The sequence below is a fragment of the Terrapene carolina genome, unplaced genomic scaffold (assembly GCF_002925995.2).
Source record: "Terrapene carolina triunguis isolate 2854851 unplaced genomic scaffold, T_m_triunguis-2.0 Scaffold21, whole genome shotgun sequence".
NCBI classification, from domain to species: domain Eukaryota; kingdom Metazoa; phylum Chordata; order Testudines; family Emydidae; genus Terrapene; species Terrapene triunguis.
In genome coordinates, this window is record NW_020664372.1 from 2,722,076 (window position 1) to 2,742,376 (window position 20,301).

Genomic DNA, 20,301 nt, shown 5'->3' on the forward strand with positions numbered 1-20,301 from the left:
GGCCAATGGGGGCGGCAGGAAGTGGTGGCCAGCACACCCCTTGGCCCGTGCCGCTTCCCACAGCCCCCATTGGCCTGGGACGGCGAACCGCGGCCAGTGGGAGCTGCGATCGGCCAAACCTGTGGACGCCAGGTGCTTACCCTGGCGGGCCGCATGCCAAAGGTTGCCGATCCTTGGATTACATGAACAAGTAACATTCATTTAATTTCACTTAAAAGTGATGTTTACAGTAGATACACAACATTGGGGTGCACATCTATTGTCTAGGTGAGAGACTTTACATTTATTGGGATAGTCACTCTCCTTGTTCCTTGCAGCCCACACTGCTCTATTCCCTCTCCAAGCCAAATTGCAATTTGGTTTTGTCTTCCTCCGTGTTTGCTAGCCCTACAATTTTGGTGTTATCTGCTATTATCGTCAGAAGCTAATATATACCAAACACAATATAACTAGTTGTGAAGTTTTATGAGCAACTCAAAAAACCCCCAAAACAACCCCCACCTTCCCAACCTTTGCAAAAATCCCTTAGAATCCTAGACTGGGCTACTGGTTTGAATATAACACATGGAAAACAGGAATAGGAAATACTATGCATGCACAACATTGTGGTAAAAATTAACTTTTCAAATTTCCTGAAATACAGGCTTGGTTTCTCAACATTAATGTTAACTAGTATTAATATTTCATTTTTTTTTTTAAAATAGACTACCAGAGAGTTCACTAGTGAACCTGTGCTACCTGGATATAAGAGCACAGTTTCAGATAACATGGAAAGCTATACACATATGTACATGCATCTCTATTATGACCCTCACCCTACAAAGCGATCAGCACTGGAGACCAAAAAGGCTAAACAGAGCACAAATGACTTCACAGGAGTCCATCTGTCGGGTTCTGAATGCAGGATCAGGGCCTACTACACCACATTGGAAGTATTAAAATACTTTATATTGTGCATGTGCAAAACAACTTATTTCAAATGGTCATATCTTTACTAACTGAAAACCAATGTTTTTCACACCTAGCCCTAGATCTCAGTGAGACTTAATTCCATGCTAAGTGTATCAAATTTCCATTAACTATTTATTTCATCTGTGCATAACTTAAAGAATAGCCAAACATAAATGGGTCAAAAAAAAAAAAAAAAAAAAAAAAAGAAAGCCACAGAAACAAGATCTTTGGGCAGACAGCACACTTGAAAGATTTCAAGCCAAGAGCAGGATTATTGGGAAAATTATGAGTGAGAACTGGGGATTGTAGCTAAATATGTTTTACAGCCTAGGAATGCCTCCTACTGGCAACCACTTTAAGGACTTGCCGCCACTTAAAATGCCACAGACGCATTGTTGTAGCTTCACTGCCATAGCGATTTAAGTGTAGACACTACCTATGCCAACAGGAGTTGTTCTCTTGTCAAAGTAAGTAATCCACCTCCCTGAGAGCTGGTAGCTAGGTTGACGCAAGAATTCTTCTGTCAACCTAGTGCTGTCTGCATGAGGACTTAGGTCAGCTTAATAACGCCGCTCAGTGATATGGATTTTTCACACCCAATTGACAGTTAAACCTACTTAATTTTCTAGTGTAGACCAGGCCTAAGAGACTCACTGAAGCAATCTAACACAGCATTTACTCTAAATGCTGACCATAACATTGCAGATCTCACACACATTTAAAAAAAAAACCTGAACAAAAAAAATCAAATCTTTTTTGTGACTTTATGGGAAAAAGTGACACTTCATCTCAAGAAATATTTTTAGAAATCCTTCTTGTCCACACAGTCAAATTTCATTTTAAACATGCTGACATCAGTGGCTCCATTATTGCAACTGGTGAAGACAAAAACATTTTCTAGTGCTGCACATTAAAGAAATCCCATTTCAGTTCCTCCTGCCATTACATTGTTGTTTGAGAAAAAGGAGGGGGGGGGGGACAAATAAATGACCCATAGATAGGAAAATAAGGGAACAAAATACCTCTAGATTTCCATTTTCCAGTTCTCTGCAATGTAATGCATCATCAATATCAGTACAGCCTGGAGGATCCACGCTACATACACACAGATACCTTAAGTCTTCTCTAAATTTCATGTCCTGAAATTTGAAACAAGTTTTTCAAACATATTGTAGAAACCAAACTACAAAATGTCATTAGAGGAATGTACTTTGGGGTAAGATTTTCAAAAGCAGGAGCACAGGTCACATTGACTTTCTGTTTTAGAAGAGCTTCTCTCTTGTATACAGTTAGGTCAAGGTGTACAGGTACTACAGTGATGAACAGAAGAACTATGAGAGAAATTTTTAAAGCATTTGCTATTTATTGGCAAACAGAAGAAAAAAAGACAAGCTTTTCATGAACCGAGTCAGCATGGAGTTAGCAAAGGACCAGGAGCCAAGAAATACTGGTTCTGACACTCAGTCCCTCAGAGTGTCAGAGCCAGTATTTCTTGGCTCCTGATCCTTCGCACAGCCCATGCTGACTTGGAGTTCAAGGAAAATTTTGTGGTTTAGGGAAATCGTAACACCTCTCTGTCTCAGTTTCCCAGTTTAAAAAAAAGTTGCAAATGAATATGTGTAATGAATGTAAGATGAGGATACTACCCAACCTACCTCACAGAGATTATACAAGGGTCAATGTTTGTAAAGTGCCTTGATTACAAGTGATTATTTTATAAAATAAATGTGGGAAATGACTAAGTTAAATCTTTGGAGGAAATTTACTTGGAACTCATTAAACAGGAAGTTAACTAGTTGGTTTTGTATTGAATATGCTTTGAAGATTTAGGAGAGCGGTTGAAGCAATCTAATACAGCATAACTCTTGCTAGTGGAATCAAGGGAGGAGTGAGGTAGAAATAACATTTTAAAATTCTCATCCCAAGAGATGGTAGGTTTGGAAAAGTTCTTCCCCTCCCATCTTTATTCTCTGAGATCCCTTTGCAACAAGATAGAGAAATTTTGTGTCTGGTTTTGAAGGAGGAGACGTGTTAATCACTGAGCTCAGTTAAAACAGGTGTTGTCATAGAGTGACTGGCCCCTTTAAGAGGGAGTGTGGTCCAGTGAACTCTATGACTAGCTACCTGGTCTTAAGGGAAAGCACCTGGCCCTAATAAAGGAAGAAGCAGTACAGAGACTGCAGAGAGTGAGAAAAGGTCCTACAGCAAAGACCCTGAGATTAAGGGTCAACCCCAGGATGGGCTGAGAATGGCTTACTAGAGCAGGGAAAAGCCTATGACACTAGGGGCGTTTTGAGACAGTACCTCAGAGAGGAGGAGCTGTGCCCAGCTTCAGGCAGGGGGTAGATTTTTGTGTGCGCGTGTGTTTATTTTGAACCATATGCCAATAAAACCAGTCCCTAAGGAGGGGTATTACTGAATAGAGAGAAAGACTGTGTGGCGCTCACAAGGAGCCCTGAAAAGGGGAAGCAGAGGTAGAGTGCTACAAGGGGGTGCTCAGGTGGCAGCCACTCTGTTACATGTGTTTTTAAATTTACCTCTTCTGTAATGCTCCATGGCATTTTTGGTAGAAAGCTAAGAACAGCCTGGGAGAAAGGCTGATGGGGAACATCATGTTCAAGAAGCAGAACTTCTGTCTCAGTCTCTTTATCTCCAGCAGTTCCTAAATTCTTTACAAAGTGACCCTAAGAAATATGTGTGAGAGAGAGAGAGATTTAAGTAACATCTTGACACAGGGCTGTTTGACAATCAAATACTTAACCCTATAATATCTTAAGCTGTTATTGAGCTAAACTGTACAGTAAACTCTCCCCTTAGCTACTTTGTCGTCTTGGAGATCCATTGTTTTTTGTGGTGCACACATTCCCTAAGAACTGTTCTGGCCAAAGGTATTTAAGTTCCCGAGATTTTTACCCACTCCGTATTTCCCACTTTGGAGCCCCAATGGCCTCCTTATGAGAGAGATGGTACTCTCGCCACAGTTATATTCTCTCCATATTTCAGATTAGAATACTCTTTTGATACTGATTTGGTTTCCCAGATTGTTAGAAATATGAAGTTCTTCTTTCACTTTGAAGTCTCATAAAGTGCTTCTCACAGGTTAACTTCAAAAGCCCTGTTTATTATTTTTGAGTACTGCTAGTGTATGCAATACTGTACAGGAAAAGGAAAACACAGCATTCCCTGGTTTATACAAGTAAAACACTGGAGTCAGTTCAGAAATAGTTCATTTCAAAACTCTAGGACCAGCCTTTCAAAGCCTAAATACAAGAGCTGAAAGTAAGTAGCAGCTATGGATGCTCAGCACCTCTGAAAACAAGTGGGGCCACTTTAGATGCTCAAGTTTGAGAGCTGAGGCCTCAAATGTTGTTCAATCAAATAATTATGTTGGAAACTTTCTCAGCATTGCTAACGGTACTCAAAACAGGTAACACAAGAAAGTTTTAAATCACCTAGCTTAATACTACTAATAGTTCTGATCATTAGATTAAAAATTACTATCCTCAGATACATAATAATGAAATTTTTATTTTAAACTTACATTAGGATATCTGGAATTTCTGGGCCAACCATCAATAGCAACAATAATTCTTTGGCCCTCTAATGTGGAAGCTTGTCTGGTTTCTATTCGAATTCGAGGGATTCTGCGATCAGCTGGTGTAAACAAATGCCGTCTGGCCTGTTGAAAGAGAAAAGGAGGAGAAATAACTTTTCCCCTTCCCCCTCCTTTTTTTTTTTTTAAACATTTACAATAAACAGAGTATTTGCTTACCTCTTTTATCTGTGATTTGGAAAGCATGCCACAAAATGGTCTCCAATTTCTTTTTATAATACCTACTACTCTTCCTGATGGTCTCAACATGTTCTTGTTTACGGAAGACTTTAGCTAGGATTTAAACACGAACTGTATTTGAATTCATGATTTTAACATAGCTAATATAGTAAATAATCTAACTCATGCTTTAAGGACACAATTTTATCAGTCACTGTAATGCTCATAAACTAGATTATGACATCATAAATAGAACCATGCCTCTCCCCTCCTCCCATATCCTTTACACGACTTTTAATGTCTGCAAGGTGTGACATCAGGTGCTTTGATCTACATTTAACTGGTTTTAACCCTAAATTTACAGATATATTACATAAGGAGAACACAGTGGAGGAAAAAAAAGCTGCAAAAAAGGTCCATAGATTCCAAGGCCAGAAGGGATGACGTGATCATCTAGTCTGACTTCCTGCATAACACTGGCCACAGAACTGACCCCAAAATAATCCTAGAGATCTTTTTGAAAAACATCCAATCTTGATTTAAAAATGGTCAGTGATGGAGACTCCACCATGACCTTTGGTAAATTGTTCCAATGCTTAATTACTCTCACTGTTAAAAATATACGCCTTATTTCCAGTCTGAATTTTTCTAGCTTAATCTTTCAGCATTTGGATCAGGTATACCTTTCTCTGTTAGATAAAGAGCCCATTATTGAATATTTGTTCCCCATGTATGTACTTATAACTGATCAAGTCACCCCTTAATCGTCTCTTTGTTAAGATAAATAGACTTAAAGAGATCAGTGTATCACCATAAGGCGGGTTTTCTAATCCTTTAATCATTCTCATAACTCTTCTCTGAACTCTAATTTATCAACATCCTTCTTGAATTGTGGGCACCAGAACCAGATACAGTATTCCAGCAGTAGTCACACCAGTGATAAATATAGATGTAAAATAACCTATCTGCTCCTACTTGAGATTATCCGGTTTATTCATCCCAGCATCACATTAGCTCTTTTGGCATAAGGTCGAACTGGGAGCTCATGTTCAGCTGATTATCCCCAATGAGTGAGTGAGAGAGAGTGTGTGTGTAATGCTCTCTTGTTCGGCTGCCCACACAATCCCCCTACTCTCCTCCACCCTTGCTGTTCTGTAAACCTCTTAACAAAAAAGACTCTCGTTACTTGGGGATGCGAATGAGGCGGGGGGGAACTATGTGCTTATTTTAAGACAACAATTTAAAAGTCAGGAAATTCAAAGTTAATGTAACAGGTAATTGACTATATGGAAATTAAGGTGCCCACACTATCTTAACTCCGCCCCCACAGAAACACTATCTTCGTGTCTCTTTCTGTGACTGAAGTATCACAAATACGCACCACAGAATGTTTTATAACTGGTTCCTTACATACATGACCCCACTGAAGGCTAATGGTTAGTCATCACACTTAACCTTTGCTCTTTTCATGCAAGTGCTGTAATCTGGACCTAGCTCCGTGTCTAATAACTGGCTCGTGCATGGAATCAGAAGATTATCACGTGAGACGTTCCATACATTCCAGGAGCAGGACCATTTATGAGCAGGGACTGATCACCCCCAGTGTGCTATTTTTCTAATTAGAAACTTGTACAGTGCATCTTTTTTACACATCTATGCATATTTAGTAAATCTGTATGACTATAATAAAGGCAGGAGTTGGCAGGACAATTGTGTAATTAAGATTAAGGCATCCAAGTTTTTGTGGTCACTGATTAGAAGAAATCTGTTACGAATTGTTATTTGTAATCAAAAATAAAAGGATGGTGAAATTTCTGATTTCTCTCAGAAATTACTAAAGGCAGTGTTTAAACAGCACAGGCATCTTTTCTATGTATTTAAAAGAAATAAATATTTGAAAACAACATGTGAAATTTAACCTTACGTGTGAATTTCCTGGTTGTTGTGGGGTTTTTGTTTTAAATAACCAATGTTTTTGTAAGGTATTTTATTGCTACCTGCTTACGCTGCTGATAAGTACTAGTATCATTAATGCAGCGATTGGCAACCTTTGGCCCGCGGCCTGCCAGGGTAAGCACCCTGGTGGGCCGGGCTGGTTTGTTTACCTCCCGCGTCCGCAGGATTGGCCGATCGCGGCTCCCACTGGCCGCGGTTCGCGGCTCCAGGCCAATGGGGGCGGAAGGAAGTGGCGGCCAGCACATCCCTCAGCCTGTGGCGCTTCCCGCAGCCCCCATTGGCCTGGGACGGTGAACCGCAGCCAGTGGGAGCTGTGATAGGCCGAACCTATGGACGCGGCAGGTAAACAAACCGGCCCGGCCTGCCAGGGTGCTTACCCTGGCGGGCCGCGGGCCAAAGGTTGCCGATCCCTGCACTAATATTTACTTTCTTGGTATAGGAATAAAAAGTTAAGATAATTTATTGATAACTTATCATCCCCTTTAAAAAAAAAAAAAATAAGAGCAGCAGGTAAACTGGAGGATACATCTAGTTTTGAAGGAAAATTTTATACAAATCACATGGAGAAGAGAGTGAGTGATAAGAAAGTCCAGCTACGACCTGGCTACACTGGCATTCCTGATTTCACATCTCTCACCACTAGAACTGGATGAAAAAACTATAAATTTGTCCAAACTATAAATTTTGGAAATTTTTGACTAGACCTATTGAATTCATCTTTCAAGAGCTGAAATAGATCTTGCTCCAGGTTGCCAGGCAACGAGAAGAAAGGAGACAACACAAGAGCACAAATAGGACTGAATCAGAAACCTGTAATTTATATCATACAGTATTTTCTTTCTCCTCTTCATTTTCATCATCATCTTCATTTTGACCCTCATCTTGCAAAACCACAGAAGATGGTGCAACCCACTGGTCTTTTGCCAACAGTTCCACAGCTACTAGATCTTCATGAACTGCTCGGTTTAAATTTTTAAGTCCTTGTATAATTATCTGTTTAAGAAAACAATGTTTTAGATATTAAAATTACAAAATTTTACAGTAGTCCCCCAGAGGCCCTATTGTGTTAGGCGTAGTACACACACACACACACACACACACACACACACACACACACACACTAGAAGCAGCAGTCCCGGTCCCAAAAAGCTTACACAGTCTAATATAAGAGCTATCAATAACTATTTTTTTCCATCCCAGGTCTCTTTCAGTACTAAAAATACTTTTATAGTATTCTCACTCCCAGTAACCACACATTTTCAGATTTTAACCCAGATAACGCTTGGATTTTCCAAGTTCAATCTCCTTTTATTTTTAATCTTTGTTTCAACGGATTTAAAATTTAGCTTAAATGTATACGAAACTTTATTGAAGACACACATGTGACCTTTCATATGTTTCCCTTATGACACTGGTAAACTAAGTGCCAGTTCTGACCAAGTCTGTAGGCATTAGCTAGAATTGACAAACTCATAGCTGCAAACCAAACCAGCATGTTTGTAATAATAGGTATTATTATTGTAAGAATGTATTTAGTGTTTAGACTCTATGAAATGTTTGCAAGTTGCTACATATGTTAATCTCACTTTAAGGTCTGTATTCCATTCTATAAGGAAATAGAAGTTTTGCTATATGACCTTGAAAATATTTGCTCTGAACTTGTGAACACAGGCAGGGGAATCGTCCCTCCCACCCATTAAGGAGGTCTATCAAAATTAAATGGACCATTAAAGGACATCACAATACGAAGGACTGGTGAATGGCTTTATCACACCTTAGAAATGCTACACGCAAGGGAGCTCCTCTCATGGACTGGAAGGTCAAAAGTAAAAAATAAAACAGGGTCAAAAGAAAACAATTCATCTCTCTTTGCTGTTTGAACTCTCACAGGGTCAGAGACACTAAACTAAAGCAGAGCTCCCCAGGGTTGACCTGGGTCTGCCCAGAAAGACATTTTGAATGGACAGATTATTACCACATCTCCGTCATCTTTAGGAATCACAGTGTGAGTATGTTTGCTTGCTTTACTCTGTAAAATAACTTTAATAAACCTTTAGATAGTTTATTACAGGATTGGCTACAGGAGTGGTCCTTGGTATAAGATCTAGGGTACCAACTGATCTGGGGGTAAGTGAGTGGTCTCTTGGGACTGGAAGCAACCTGAATATTTTGTGATTTTTGGTGCAAGTGACCATTTATCACTAAATCCAGCTTGCTTGAGTGGCAAGATAGACTGGAGAGTCTAAGGGAACTGTCTGTGACTCAATGGTAAAACTAACAGTGATCCCAGAGTTCACATCTGTTACTGGATTGGTGAAATCTAATTATAGATATAGAACACACCACCTCATGTTTCACATGTATGCAGAGGAATCAATTAAAAATATTACCAGAAAAGAAGAGACTCTATGGTATTGCACATGTCCAATACAAAACCACTGAACTCCACAAACATCTCCCATGTCGTGATGAAGAAACTACTGTCTCATACTTGTATGAGTTAACTGCATATCTTGCAGGAAAAACATTTCAGCATGCAAAGAATTGCTCAAAGAACTGTTGTTGTCACATGGTGTAATGAAGCTGCTGCCTCACCCAATTCAGAGGAATTTCTTGGTAGCTTGCATAAGGCGGCTGACACTAAAGTTATTTTGTATGCCAGGGATCAGCAACCTTTGGCACGCGGCTCGCCAGGGTAAGCACCCTGGCGGGCCGGGCTGGTTTGTTTACCTGCCGCGTCCGCAGGTCCAGGCCAATGGGGGCTGCGGGAAGCGGCGTGGGCCGGGGGATGTGCTGGCCGCCACTTCCCGCCGCCCCCATTGGCCTGGGATGGCGAACCGCGGCCAGTGGGAGCCGCGATCGGCCGAACCTGCGGACGCGTCAGGTAAACAAACCAGCCCGGCCCACCAGGGTGCTTACCCTGGCGAGCCGCGTGCCAAAGGTTGCCAATCCCTGTTGTATGCCCTCAATGCTAGAGAGGGGTGCTACTAAACTCTGGATTTTTGCACGAGACACAGATGTTCTAGTGCTCTCTGTGAGACATTACACCCAAGATTTCTGCAAGGGCAAATCATCAAGCAATGGAATGGTTCCGAGGATGATCAAGCACATCCAAAAACTACCCTCCCCTACTAGGCATGGATGGGTCTTGGAGGAAGGATTTATCACACACCAGTGATGTGTAAAATACCATGCACTCCCGAATCAATCCTTCAGGTAATCAAATGCTTGTGTGCACAGACTAGATACTCAACACCCTGCAAATGTTTGGCTAACAGAATGCCTTGTACGGAGATATGCAAGAGTGGCAATTTGTCTAGCAATGGTGCCCTAGACGGAGATGACTCGATGAATTAATGTTTTCAGTCCTACATGCCAGGGCTAACTCCCCCAGGATTACCAAAGATCAATGTCCTTTTTATGTAAGCAATGCATCCCTGTGTTAAAGTATAACTTAAAAAATATTGATTTACAAAAATTCTCTCAACTATATATTTATTTACACAATTATTCTAGGTTTGTCGTGTTTGGTATCACTGTGTTTGTGACAGACAGGACTTTTAAATGATACCCAACTTGATCCATTTCCAACGACATTATATTATCAAAGTTTCCATCAATTGGAGGACCTGGAGCTGGGAGAAAGCGGCAGGTCCTCCCTACGACGCAGAGGGTGACACCACTGAAATTATGATTTTGTAGATTTTTTTTTTTAAACGAATCAAATGACACCTTTCCTACCTTTCTATCACTAACTTGCCCACAGAATGAGATTTTACTACATTACATTCCCAGATTACTAACTTCAGTAAATACTCAAGAAGATGAGCAAAAATATATATTTGAATGTACTCCAGACATATTTCCTTGGTCTTAATAAGTGGACTTGTATATCGGTCAATAGAGAATCTTCTCACTTCCCATTAACAAAGAGTCAGACTAGTGGCAAAGAAAACTGGAGGGGAAAAAAATGGCCGAAATAAAATGCACACTGTTCACAAAAAAGCAGCGGACAGTGCTATAAAACCAAGATCTTGGGGGGAAAACCTGAGTTAAAGACAACTGGGATGACATCACATAGATAACTAATGTAGAACACAAAAAACTAAGAGAAAGGGCCTTCATTAAGTGAAGGGACATTATAGCAACATTTCAGAAGATCAAGAGATCACGTGGCTCATCTACCTAAAGCTTAGAAACCCGTAAATTATTCATTAAAACACACTGGATGTTTCTCAAAATATGAAATCGAATGAAAAACTCACTTCTTTGTTCTCTTCAGCATCTCCATGAACCCATACTGTAGCTTCAAGATAATTATCTCTGTTGGCTCTGAAGGTTCCTTGAAAGTAGATTCCAGATTTTATGCCTTGCTGTAATTTGCTAAGGGGAAGATGCTCTGAAAAAATTATCCTTCCACTTTCTATTTCTTTCTGTTAAAAAAGTTAAAATTGGCAATTGGTTCATTGCATTCATAACTATCCTAAAACTAAGTTCATTGACATCAAATTAGCCTACCAAACTCCAGTGCAAAAATCAGAGGTATAACCATTTGTTTATGTAGCAAAAAGAGTATATAAAATGTGTTAGACTACTGCTAACAGGAAGTAGATTACTGTCTCAAAAGGTTTCACAGCAGTACAAGGACCATGGAAGCATCATATACTGGGAGTTCTTTCCTTCTGCCTGCAGCTGCACACCATAGCCATATACTGTGTGAATGTCAAGTGCTTTTATATTTGTTCAGAGGTTATCAGGACAGCATCAAGTTTGTATGAGGGAAAACTGGTATCCAAGACAATATTTATCAATGTTCCATGTAACCCCTCACCCCCTGCCAAATCCTAAACCTTTAAAATCCCAACCAAATTAGATGATTTAAAGCATTTACTAAACCACAACTTTAAGAGAAATATTGAGCAAAGTGAGAGCCTTGGAAACCACATCAACTCTAATATATTTAATAAATCAGAAAATATCTATATTTTGTCCCATATTAAATTATTGTTAATTATATGAGTATGTAGGTATTTGGAATACCTAAACTGTTTATACAAGTAAATCATATATTAACTAAAAATTTTACAGAAAATGCTTATGAAAAATATTAAATTAATGTGAGCTCTAAAATAACAGGAACAATCAAAGAACTAACTGGTCCACAATCCAGTTTTAGGCAATTTTTTTTTACACCAATTATTCTGGATATGGATCTACATTTTTTGTTCAACTGATATTGTTTTCATCTGACACTGAATGAGGAGCTCTCTACCGTAACTGTGACTTCTGCATGTAACTTGTAGCTGTTTTCTAATAACTGCATAAACAGTGCATTCAGAGCAGCATTTCCCATTTTATTTCTCTAGCAGCAGCAAAACAATACTGTCATTAAACTGTGATAAGTTAAGAATGCACATAAAGACCAATATTACCATATTGCAAACCATTTATATTGCTTTTGAAGGGCTGGAACAAAAAATAAAAGAAAACATACCCCTTCATCAGATACACAAGCAAGTCGATCTACAAGATCAGGATTAGCTATCAAGCTCTTTATATACTCTTCACCTATAAAAAACACAGGCACAAAATTATTTATTTACAAGATAAATATGAAGACACTACGGGGATTTTTACATGTCAGCAATAAGTCAAATACTTCATATCAATAAACTTACATGTATAAGCAGTTAACCCCTCTTCCACAGCCTTCTCTTTATTCTTTCTGTCATTTGTTAGTAAAATAACTTGTATTGTCTCCTCATTGTTTATTTTCTTCAAGTGTTCATCATACCATTTTGCTGCTACCCGGATGGCTTTATCGTTGCGGTCATTAGAAGTTTCTCCTTGCTCTTGTTCTATATAAGTTTCTCTGAAATCAACAGAAAATCCTAAAGCAAGGTTAAGTATGATGCTACTGATGTTTAAATACATCAAACAACAATCTAAAAGTTAGGGGGATAAGGAAAAATAGTGAGAAAATTCTATTTCCAACATAGAACTTATTATTGAAGATTAGGGAGCACTGAGAGACACTCCAGAGGGACTTAATGAATTTAGTTAACTGAGCAACACAAGGACAAACATAATGCACTCCAGAAACAATAATAGAAGTTACTTGCATGCATCAACAAATCAAAATTCTGTGATGGAGTTTACAGACTCCACACCAAGTCTGAGAAAAAGAGAAGGGCTGGAGCAGTACTGGGCCAGGAAAACTTTGCCCTCAGGCACTGCCTAACATGCTCCTGGGGAAAGGACCAGTTTAAAGAGAGCTCCAGTAGGGGTAGGGAAAGAGAGAAGTACTGCTCTGCAGCAGTAGAAAAAGCAGCCCCTACCCCTTTACTTTCAACAATAACAAAGGAGGAAGCACGGTGTGCAGGAACACCAGAGGATCACCTGCACTGGCCCCTAGATTGGGGGTTTGAAGCCAAGGAGATTTACTTAATGGCAGACATGCTCCAAATGGAGACATCAGGTGTGGTAGGCAGTGGCTCAGGAGAAGGTGACTAGGAGGTGGGCCAAACTTAGGCCACCCCAGGCTGTTACATTTTAGGGCCCTGGGCTGTGACCTTGTGGAGCAGGAAGGCCCAGGTCTGCCTCCCAGATTCCCCTCCCCAGCTGTAGGTTGGGCCTGACTAGGTGTTAGCAGCAAGGAAGTCGACCTAGCTGAGACCCACGCAACTGAAAGAGAGACTAGAGTTGGAGGACTATACCACTAGGCCTGTTGACCAAACAAAGAACCTCAGTACACCTTCCCTGAGAGAGACTTTTGTCCAACCCCAAGCAGGGCTGACAGCTGAGAGCGTGTCGTCCCCTCCACGCTCCCCAGCACTGAGAGCCCAAACCCCCACTGCTGCCTCCTGGTGAGGGATCTGGGGGTGTGGAGGAAAGGAGAGCAGGGCTTCTGGCTGTCAGCCCCGGCAGCTGGACTCCCCTCTCCCCCCGCCTTGCTGGCAACAGCCCCAGCTGTGAGCCGGAAAGGCTCAATTTCACAGCAGGGAGCCTACCAGCAATGAAACTGACATTCTTGTCAGGTTCACAGCTGCCATTATTTCACATTTTGGCTCCGGTTGTCAGCCCTGTAGCCTGGGGATTCCAGGAATGAGCCCCACATGGCGCTGACAGCTTTGACTGCCAGACCTGGTACGGGGGCTCATGGAGCCCCCCACCGGCTGACAGCCAAAGCTGAAAAGTGAAATAATAGCAGCCGTGAACCTGACAAGAATGTCAATTTCATTGCTGGTAGCTCCCTGCTGTGAAACTGAGCCCTGTGTGGGTTCACAGCTCTGTCAACCCCTTGGCTGGGCTCACAGTTATGAGCCCAGTGCCTGGCTGACAGCTCTGGCTGTCAGTGCAGGGGCTGGGGGGCCACTGCTGTGAGCCCAGTGCCCAGCTGACAGTTGGGGGAGGGGGGACAGGGTGCTGTGCACCCCATGCTTATAGCTGAGGCTGTCAGCCCAGGGCTGCTGGGTTCCAGTGTCAGTGTCCCACAATGCCCCACTTCAGTCGGTGGAAGAGCTCCTGGTGAGGACGCGCACCACAGACAGGAGGAGCAAGAGTGGACATGAACCACCACTTCAATTACTGCAGTGGCTGTAAGTCGACTTAAGTCAACTTAATTTTGTAGTGTAGACAAGCCCTCAGAAAAGTTAGAGGCCTGATTGATCCAAAGCCTACTGAAGTCAAAGAGAGTGTCTTTCCATTGATTTCAATGAGCTTTGGATCAAGCCCTAGATGACTGCGGCTAATGACAATTTATGTTTATATATTGTCTTTTATCCAGACTGATATCAAGATGTTCACTTGTGCAGCTCACTTTGCACATTAGTGAAATGCAGTCACCACAAGAGTGAAATGTGGTAACTGTTTAACAGAACACACCAACAAAAATACAAGAGAGTTACAAATCTTGCATACTTCCTGGCATTAGCAAACCACCAAAGTAGGCCTTCATAAGTTTTCCAATGATTTAACAATGCACAATTGTCCAGATGCATTAGTGTGCGTAGTAGAGTGAAGGTTTGCCTTCCTTTGAGAAATCTACTAAAAGCCACTGCTGGAGATAGGATACTACTAGACAGACCAGAGATCTGTTCCAGTAGCAATTTCCACACCAAACAAACTAATACATGCTTGCGATTAAGAAACAATAGCAAAGAAATTAAATTTTGTTTCAAGTTGCTATTACATTACTTAATAAACACACAATATTTTAAATCATGTGTCTTTTGCAACAGTGCTGAAAAATTTAGCTTTGGGACAAGTATGTAGAAGTGAGTCAGAGCAGCAGGTGAAAGTGGTTTGGGGTAGGTAGCTACACCCTACCTCCAGTAAAACAAGAGCAACTATAACACAGGAGAATCATTCATGAAGCTTTTCACACAATGATCCAGTCTAAGGGACCAATCTAATTGTCAAGAGACCAATTCATGTAATTATTGGCAACAAATGCATGAAAACCCTTAGCTTCATTAGTTCCTAACTTAAAAAGTTATTTTTCTAAATGCAAAATCATTTTCCAGTGCGTGTGGATATTTTGAGGTAAATGTATTTTGAAGCATCTGAAGGTATTTGACTTGCAGGCATATTCCTCTTCAAGCACCTGCAATTGTCTCACAACTGACCACCCTAAAAGTGCATCATTTCATGTCTGTTGATGAAACTTCAAAGCATTTGAATTTTACTACTATAGTTATCATACTGTCATCATCATTACCCCAAAACATGTCAGTTGTATCCCAGTTACCTATGTAGTACATTCTGAAGTTTGCTGTACCCCAAGCTATACCTTACCGATGATGTTCATTAGTGAAGGAATAGAAATGTTTTTCAGGATTGGCAATCACATCTCTAATTCGCTTGTACACTGGTGCACTCCGTTTCCTCACTTCTTGTAAAACTGTCTGAAGCACAATTACATTTGTAATAACAGGATCTTCAAGTATATCAATCTGTGAAACAAAAAAGAATCCAAGTTATTGTTTATTTATAACTGATAACAGAGATTGAAGTGTTTACCTAACCCTAACACATGACCGCCGGAAGATAAAATGAATGATGAGATGCCGAGACCTGCCCCACCCTGGCTGCTGGGGAGCAGAAAGGGGCTAGAATTTCCACCAAGGAGCTGTCCCCAGACCCTGCCTGAAGACCTTGGGATTTTCAAAAGCTGTCAGCCATGAATTTGAGTAGGTAGAGAGAGGAGATTCACTTCAGCTCCCAGAACCGGCAGCCCTGACACCCCCCCCCCCAAATCAGTATAATCAAGGAAGCCAAATTCAGCATTGGCCCAAACGACAGGGAATCCCAAAGGCAATGGAGGGGGTGGTACTGCCACTCTGTTGATTTGATTGCATGTCTCATAATATTTGGTGTTTTTCTTTAAACCCCAGCTCCTGGAGGCATGTGATTACAAGGGAAATTCAGCTCAGATTTCAGAAAGAGGTGGTTGATATCCCTGGGGCTGTGGGGAAATGCTTGAAACCGAGGCCATAGTGCACTGCAAAGCAGACACTGCCAGGCCAACGAAGAGACAACAACATTTCTTAGTTTTAAGTCTCACGACGTTTGAGCGGATCTCGAAATGTTGGGGGCCTGACCAGTGACTCCTGAGAGAAGATGGGTGAGGTATCCTGTCTCCAATATCCTGGGACCCACATGGCTGCACATAACAATGGTGACTCCTGAGCGAGTCCTACGCCCCACGCGCACAGCTCCACCACCCGAGGGGTCGGTACCTGGTGCAGCAGGACGTTGGTGTCCGGCAGCAAGTAGTGGGGGGCGGGGCAGAGGCTGCTGGCGGCGCCGCTGGGCTGGGCCTCGAGGCGGGGCTCCCCAGGCTGTTGCCCGCATGGCTCACAGGCGGCCGCCCCGCACGCGATGTCCTCGCGCAGGTAGTGCTCGCGCACCACCTTCATCACCGCGCCCGCCCGCGTGCGCTTCAGGAACGTGCGCGAGGTCAACATCCTGCCCGTACGAACGCCGGCCACTACACTGGGGAAGAGCCAGCACCAGGCGAGAGGCTCCCGTCAAGCAACTCGACCTGCCGGAACCGGAATAGCAGGCGGAACCGGAGACTACAGCTCCCAGCATGCACTGCGCACGCGTCGGAAACACTTCGGCTGCCAGTTGTGCAGTGTGAGCTCTGCCTGGATGGGATTGCGGGTCCCAGCATGCATTGTGACTAGAGCGGGTCGGTTGACGCGGCCCCCTTAGGTCTTTTGTTTTAGCCGTTGTCTTGGTGACGGCATCTAACAGCTCCGCCCTTTCCGGTGTGAAGCTTGAGCCGCAGCGGGCGGTGCGTGGGTGCGGGCGGCTGTTGGTCGGTAATTGTAGGAGGTGAGTCTGGGGTATCGTGGCTGCAGGGGCCTCTCCCGCCTAGCCGGGCTGGTGTGAGGGCGCCCCCCCCCGAAATGTACCTGCCCGCGCTGCGGGGATCTGCCCCGGGGGCTCTCACGGGGCAGCCTCGTTTTGCCGCTCGCCCCGGTAGTGGTTTGTGCGGGGCTACGTTATAACACATTCAAATACACCAGCCCTCGCTGCGCGCAGGAGTTTGGGCGGGTCAGGGCCGGTAGGCGATGTGCCCGAGGTCATTCAGGAGGGAAACCGGAGTAGGGTCCGGGATGGCGCAGGCTGGGCTCCCCTGGTGTTCATTGGGACCAGGAGCCACTACTGCCCTGGGGTGACTTCCAGTTCCACTGCTGTGACCCTGCCCCTGTGCTCAGGCCTCTCCACTGTCCCTCAGTCTGAGGGATGGTGGCCTGGTACCCCCCACTTCTGTGTTTAAACAGTCTGTTCATTAGGGATGAAGGAGCATGGCACAGCAGGGGCTGTGGCGGAGAGCGAGCTCGTCTTTGTGGATGCAAGGAAGACTCTAAAGTAAGGGTCCGACTGGAGCTTCCCCACTGCAGGTGTAAGGCACTGTTTTTCTACCTTCCTTTCCTAACATAAACACAGGGTCAAGTGTATGTCATTCCCCCCCTGCCTCCCAACACTGTATGAGATGCACAATTACCTCCTGGAGAGAGGCTGATAGAACAAAACACATTTGACAGCTGTGTGGTCAGTTTGCTTAAGGCACTACTGAGAGGTGTTCAGATGCTATGGTAGAGAGGATGGTATAAGAACCTATATGGGATAGAAAGTTATTTATGCTTAAGGAATTTTTCCCATGTCATTTAAGTTTGCTGCATGAATAATAAGTATGTCCCTTATTTGGATCTCTGCCATATATTATGTTCCATGCTTCTGGTAAAGAGGGAGATTGAATGAGAGAAACGTGGGAGAGACTGAACCAGAGACCCATAGTGTCTTTTTGCAGTGCTGCATAGGCAGTGGAAGGCACGTGATTAATGAGGGGTCAGGTACCACGTTGAGACTGAGCAGTGTGAAATCTCACTATGGTAACCACATATGTAGCTCACACTAGTACTGATGACAGTACAAAAGCACAGTGACACCACCCATTGGTAATGATGAGCTTAGAACAGGGGTGGGCAAACTTTTTGGCCCGAGGGCCACATTGGGGTTGTAAAACTGTATGGAGGGCTGGGTAGGGAAGGCTGTGCCTCCCCAAACAGCCTGGCCCCCACCCCCTATCTGCTCCCTCCCACTTCCTGCCCCCTCAGAACTGCCTACCCCTCCAACGCCCCCTGCCCCAACCAACCCCCTGCCCCTAACCCCTATCCAACCCCCCTGCTCCTAGTCCCCTGACTGCCCTGACCCCTATCCACACCCCTGCCCCCTGACAGGCCCCCTGGGACCCCACACCTATCCACCCCCCCATGTTCCTCATCTCCTGACCCCTATCCACACCCCCGCCCCCTGACAAGTCCCCTGGGGCCCCCACACTTATTCAACCCCTGTCCCCTGACCGCCCCTCACCCGAACCTCTGCCCCATCCAACTGCCCCCTGCTCCCTGTTGGCCCGCCAGGACACCCCGTCCCTTATCCAACCCCCCGACCCCCTTACCATGCCGTTCAGAGCAGCATGTCTGGCAACCGTGCCGCCCGGCCAGAGCTAGACATGCTGCTGCTCTGCTCCACAGGAGCTTACAGCCCCGCCGCCCAGAGCGCTGTCCGCGCGAGGGCATGGCTGCAGGGAAGGAGGGACAACAGGGGAGGGGCTGGGAGCTAGCCTCCCTGGCCGGGAGCTCAAGGGCCTGACAGGACGGTCCCGCGGGCCGTAGTTTTCCCACCTCTGGCTTAGAATATCCTTCTGCAGAGAAGGCCAGTGGTAGTGTGGAAGGTAGGAAGCCCCAGAAACTGTTCTGGGGGAAAATTTTATTTTACAGCATCCTACAACCATCTCTTACAGGTGAAAGGACAGGCCAAACACTGAGCAAGAAATCTAAAGTGTTGGTTAATAGTTTTCATAATGTTTTAATACCTTTCCTCTTAACTGTTCTGACTTTTGCATTTCACTCTACAGGGTGCTCAGATCAAATCATAATCATAAAAACCTCTTCAAATAGAAAGAAAAATGTCACGGAAGGGCTCCAAGGAAACCAAGAAAGCAAATATCTCCAGCTCCCTGGAGTCTGAAGATATTAGTTTAGAGACTACAGTACCAACAGATGACATTTCCTCTTCTGAAGAGAGAGAAGGTACCACCAAAATCACCAGGCAACTGATTGAACGGAAGGAATTGCTTCATAATCTACAATTGCTGAAAATAGAATTATCTCAGAAAAACTTAATGATTGACAACTTGAAAGTGGAATATCTGACCAAAGTAAGAAAGTATCTGATTGTATATATGTGCGCCCTATTCCAGAACAACTGCTTAAGTATATACTTCCTCATTCATGGTTCTTGAATAACTTCAATTTACAAATCAACTTCAGTTGCTCTAGCTGAAATCAGGTTGGATACAGTACAGAAGGGAAAATGTGAGCTTTCTCTTGCAATGTGCATCAGCCCTGCAGAAATCTCTAGGGGTACGAGTTCACTTTCATTCTTGACTTAATACTTCTTAGCACTTTCAGAGTACTGTACAAACTTTAATTTTCTGTAATATTCCTGTAGGGTAGGTACCAAAATATCTTCCCTGTTCTTTTATAGAAGGTAAAAGATGGGGAAATTGAGACATGAAGGAATTATTTTGACTTCCCAAGGATACATCTTTAGTAAAAACAGAGCTGGGGTTAGAACTTGGGAATTCTTGTGACAATACTTTAGGTCTTCTGCTTATTGCAGTCTAAACCAAAGAAAATACTAGTCCCCAGGCACTCTTACCATTCAAAGTCAAGAATTCTTTGTCAGCCTCTCCAAACACACAGACACACTACAGAGGGTTATCACTGATACATTTTTTATTTTTCCTGTAGTAAATGCAAGGGACTTAAGGGATCACTAGCCTGAAAAGGTTGAGAAACACTGAATTGTAGACCTTTGAGTGGTCTTCAAATGAGAACAGCTTGTCTGTGGAAATGTGGACTGACTTAGAAGTGAGAGATTCTATATCTTGTCCCATCTCATTTACAAGAAGTGTGGGGAGGGAAGCTGAGGTAGGGGGAATGCCCTACTACAGTAGTGTATAGTTTTTTTTATTGTTACCTTTATCCTAGAACTTATCTACACTTACAACGGTGCAGCTGCGCTTGTACAAGTGTGCCCCT

The 20,301-nt window shown here is 43.3% G+C and overlaps 2 protein-coding genes across 3 annotated transcripts in view; one reads left to right on the plus strand and one right to left on the minus strand.

Moving 5' to 3' along the window:
• Positions 1-16,715, minus strand: part of DIS3 (DIS3 homolog, exosome endoribonuclease and 3'-5' exoribonuclease) — a 27,586-nt gene extending 10,871 nt beyond the window's left edge. The window contains exons 1-10 of the mRNA XM_024212035.3: positions 16,420-16,715; positions 15,476-15,633; positions 12,358-12,551; positions 12,174-12,247; positions 10,945-11,112; positions 7,508-7,672; positions 4,724-4,837; positions 4,493-4,630; positions 3,489-3,635; positions 1,974-2,090 (exon numbers count right to left, since the gene is read on the minus strand). Coding sequence (XP_024067803.2) covers positions 1,974-2,090; positions 3,489-3,635; positions 4,493-4,630; positions 4,724-4,837; positions 7,508-7,672; positions 10,945-11,112; positions 12,174-12,247; positions 12,358-12,551; positions 15,476-15,633; positions 16,420-16,647 — 1,503 coding nt within the window. The 5' untranslated portion in view covers positions 16,648-16,715. The remainder of the gene's footprint in view (positions 1-1,973; positions 2,091-3,488; positions 3,636-4,492; positions 4,631-4,723; positions 4,838-7,507; positions 7,673-10,944; positions 11,113-12,173; positions 12,248-12,357; positions 12,552-15,475; positions 15,634-16,419) is intronic.
• Positions 16,716-16,884: 169 nt separating this feature from the next.
• Positions 16,885-20,301, plus strand: part of PIBF1 (progesterone immunomodulatory binding factor 1) — a 196,872-nt gene continuing 193,455 nt past the window's right edge. Inside the window, exons 1-3 of one of the 2 annotated variants that reach the window (XM_024212024.2) lie at positions 16,885-17,020; positions 17,485-17,592; positions 19,113-19,415. In XM_024212024.2, the coding sequence (XP_024067792.2) occupies positions 19,164-19,415 (252 nt within the window). In that variant the 5' untranslated portion in view covers positions 16,885-17,020; positions 17,485-17,592; positions 19,113-19,163. The remainder of the gene's footprint in view (positions 17,021-17,484; positions 17,593-19,112; positions 19,416-20,301) is intronic. The other variant, XM_024212017.3, reaches the window with a different exon arrangement.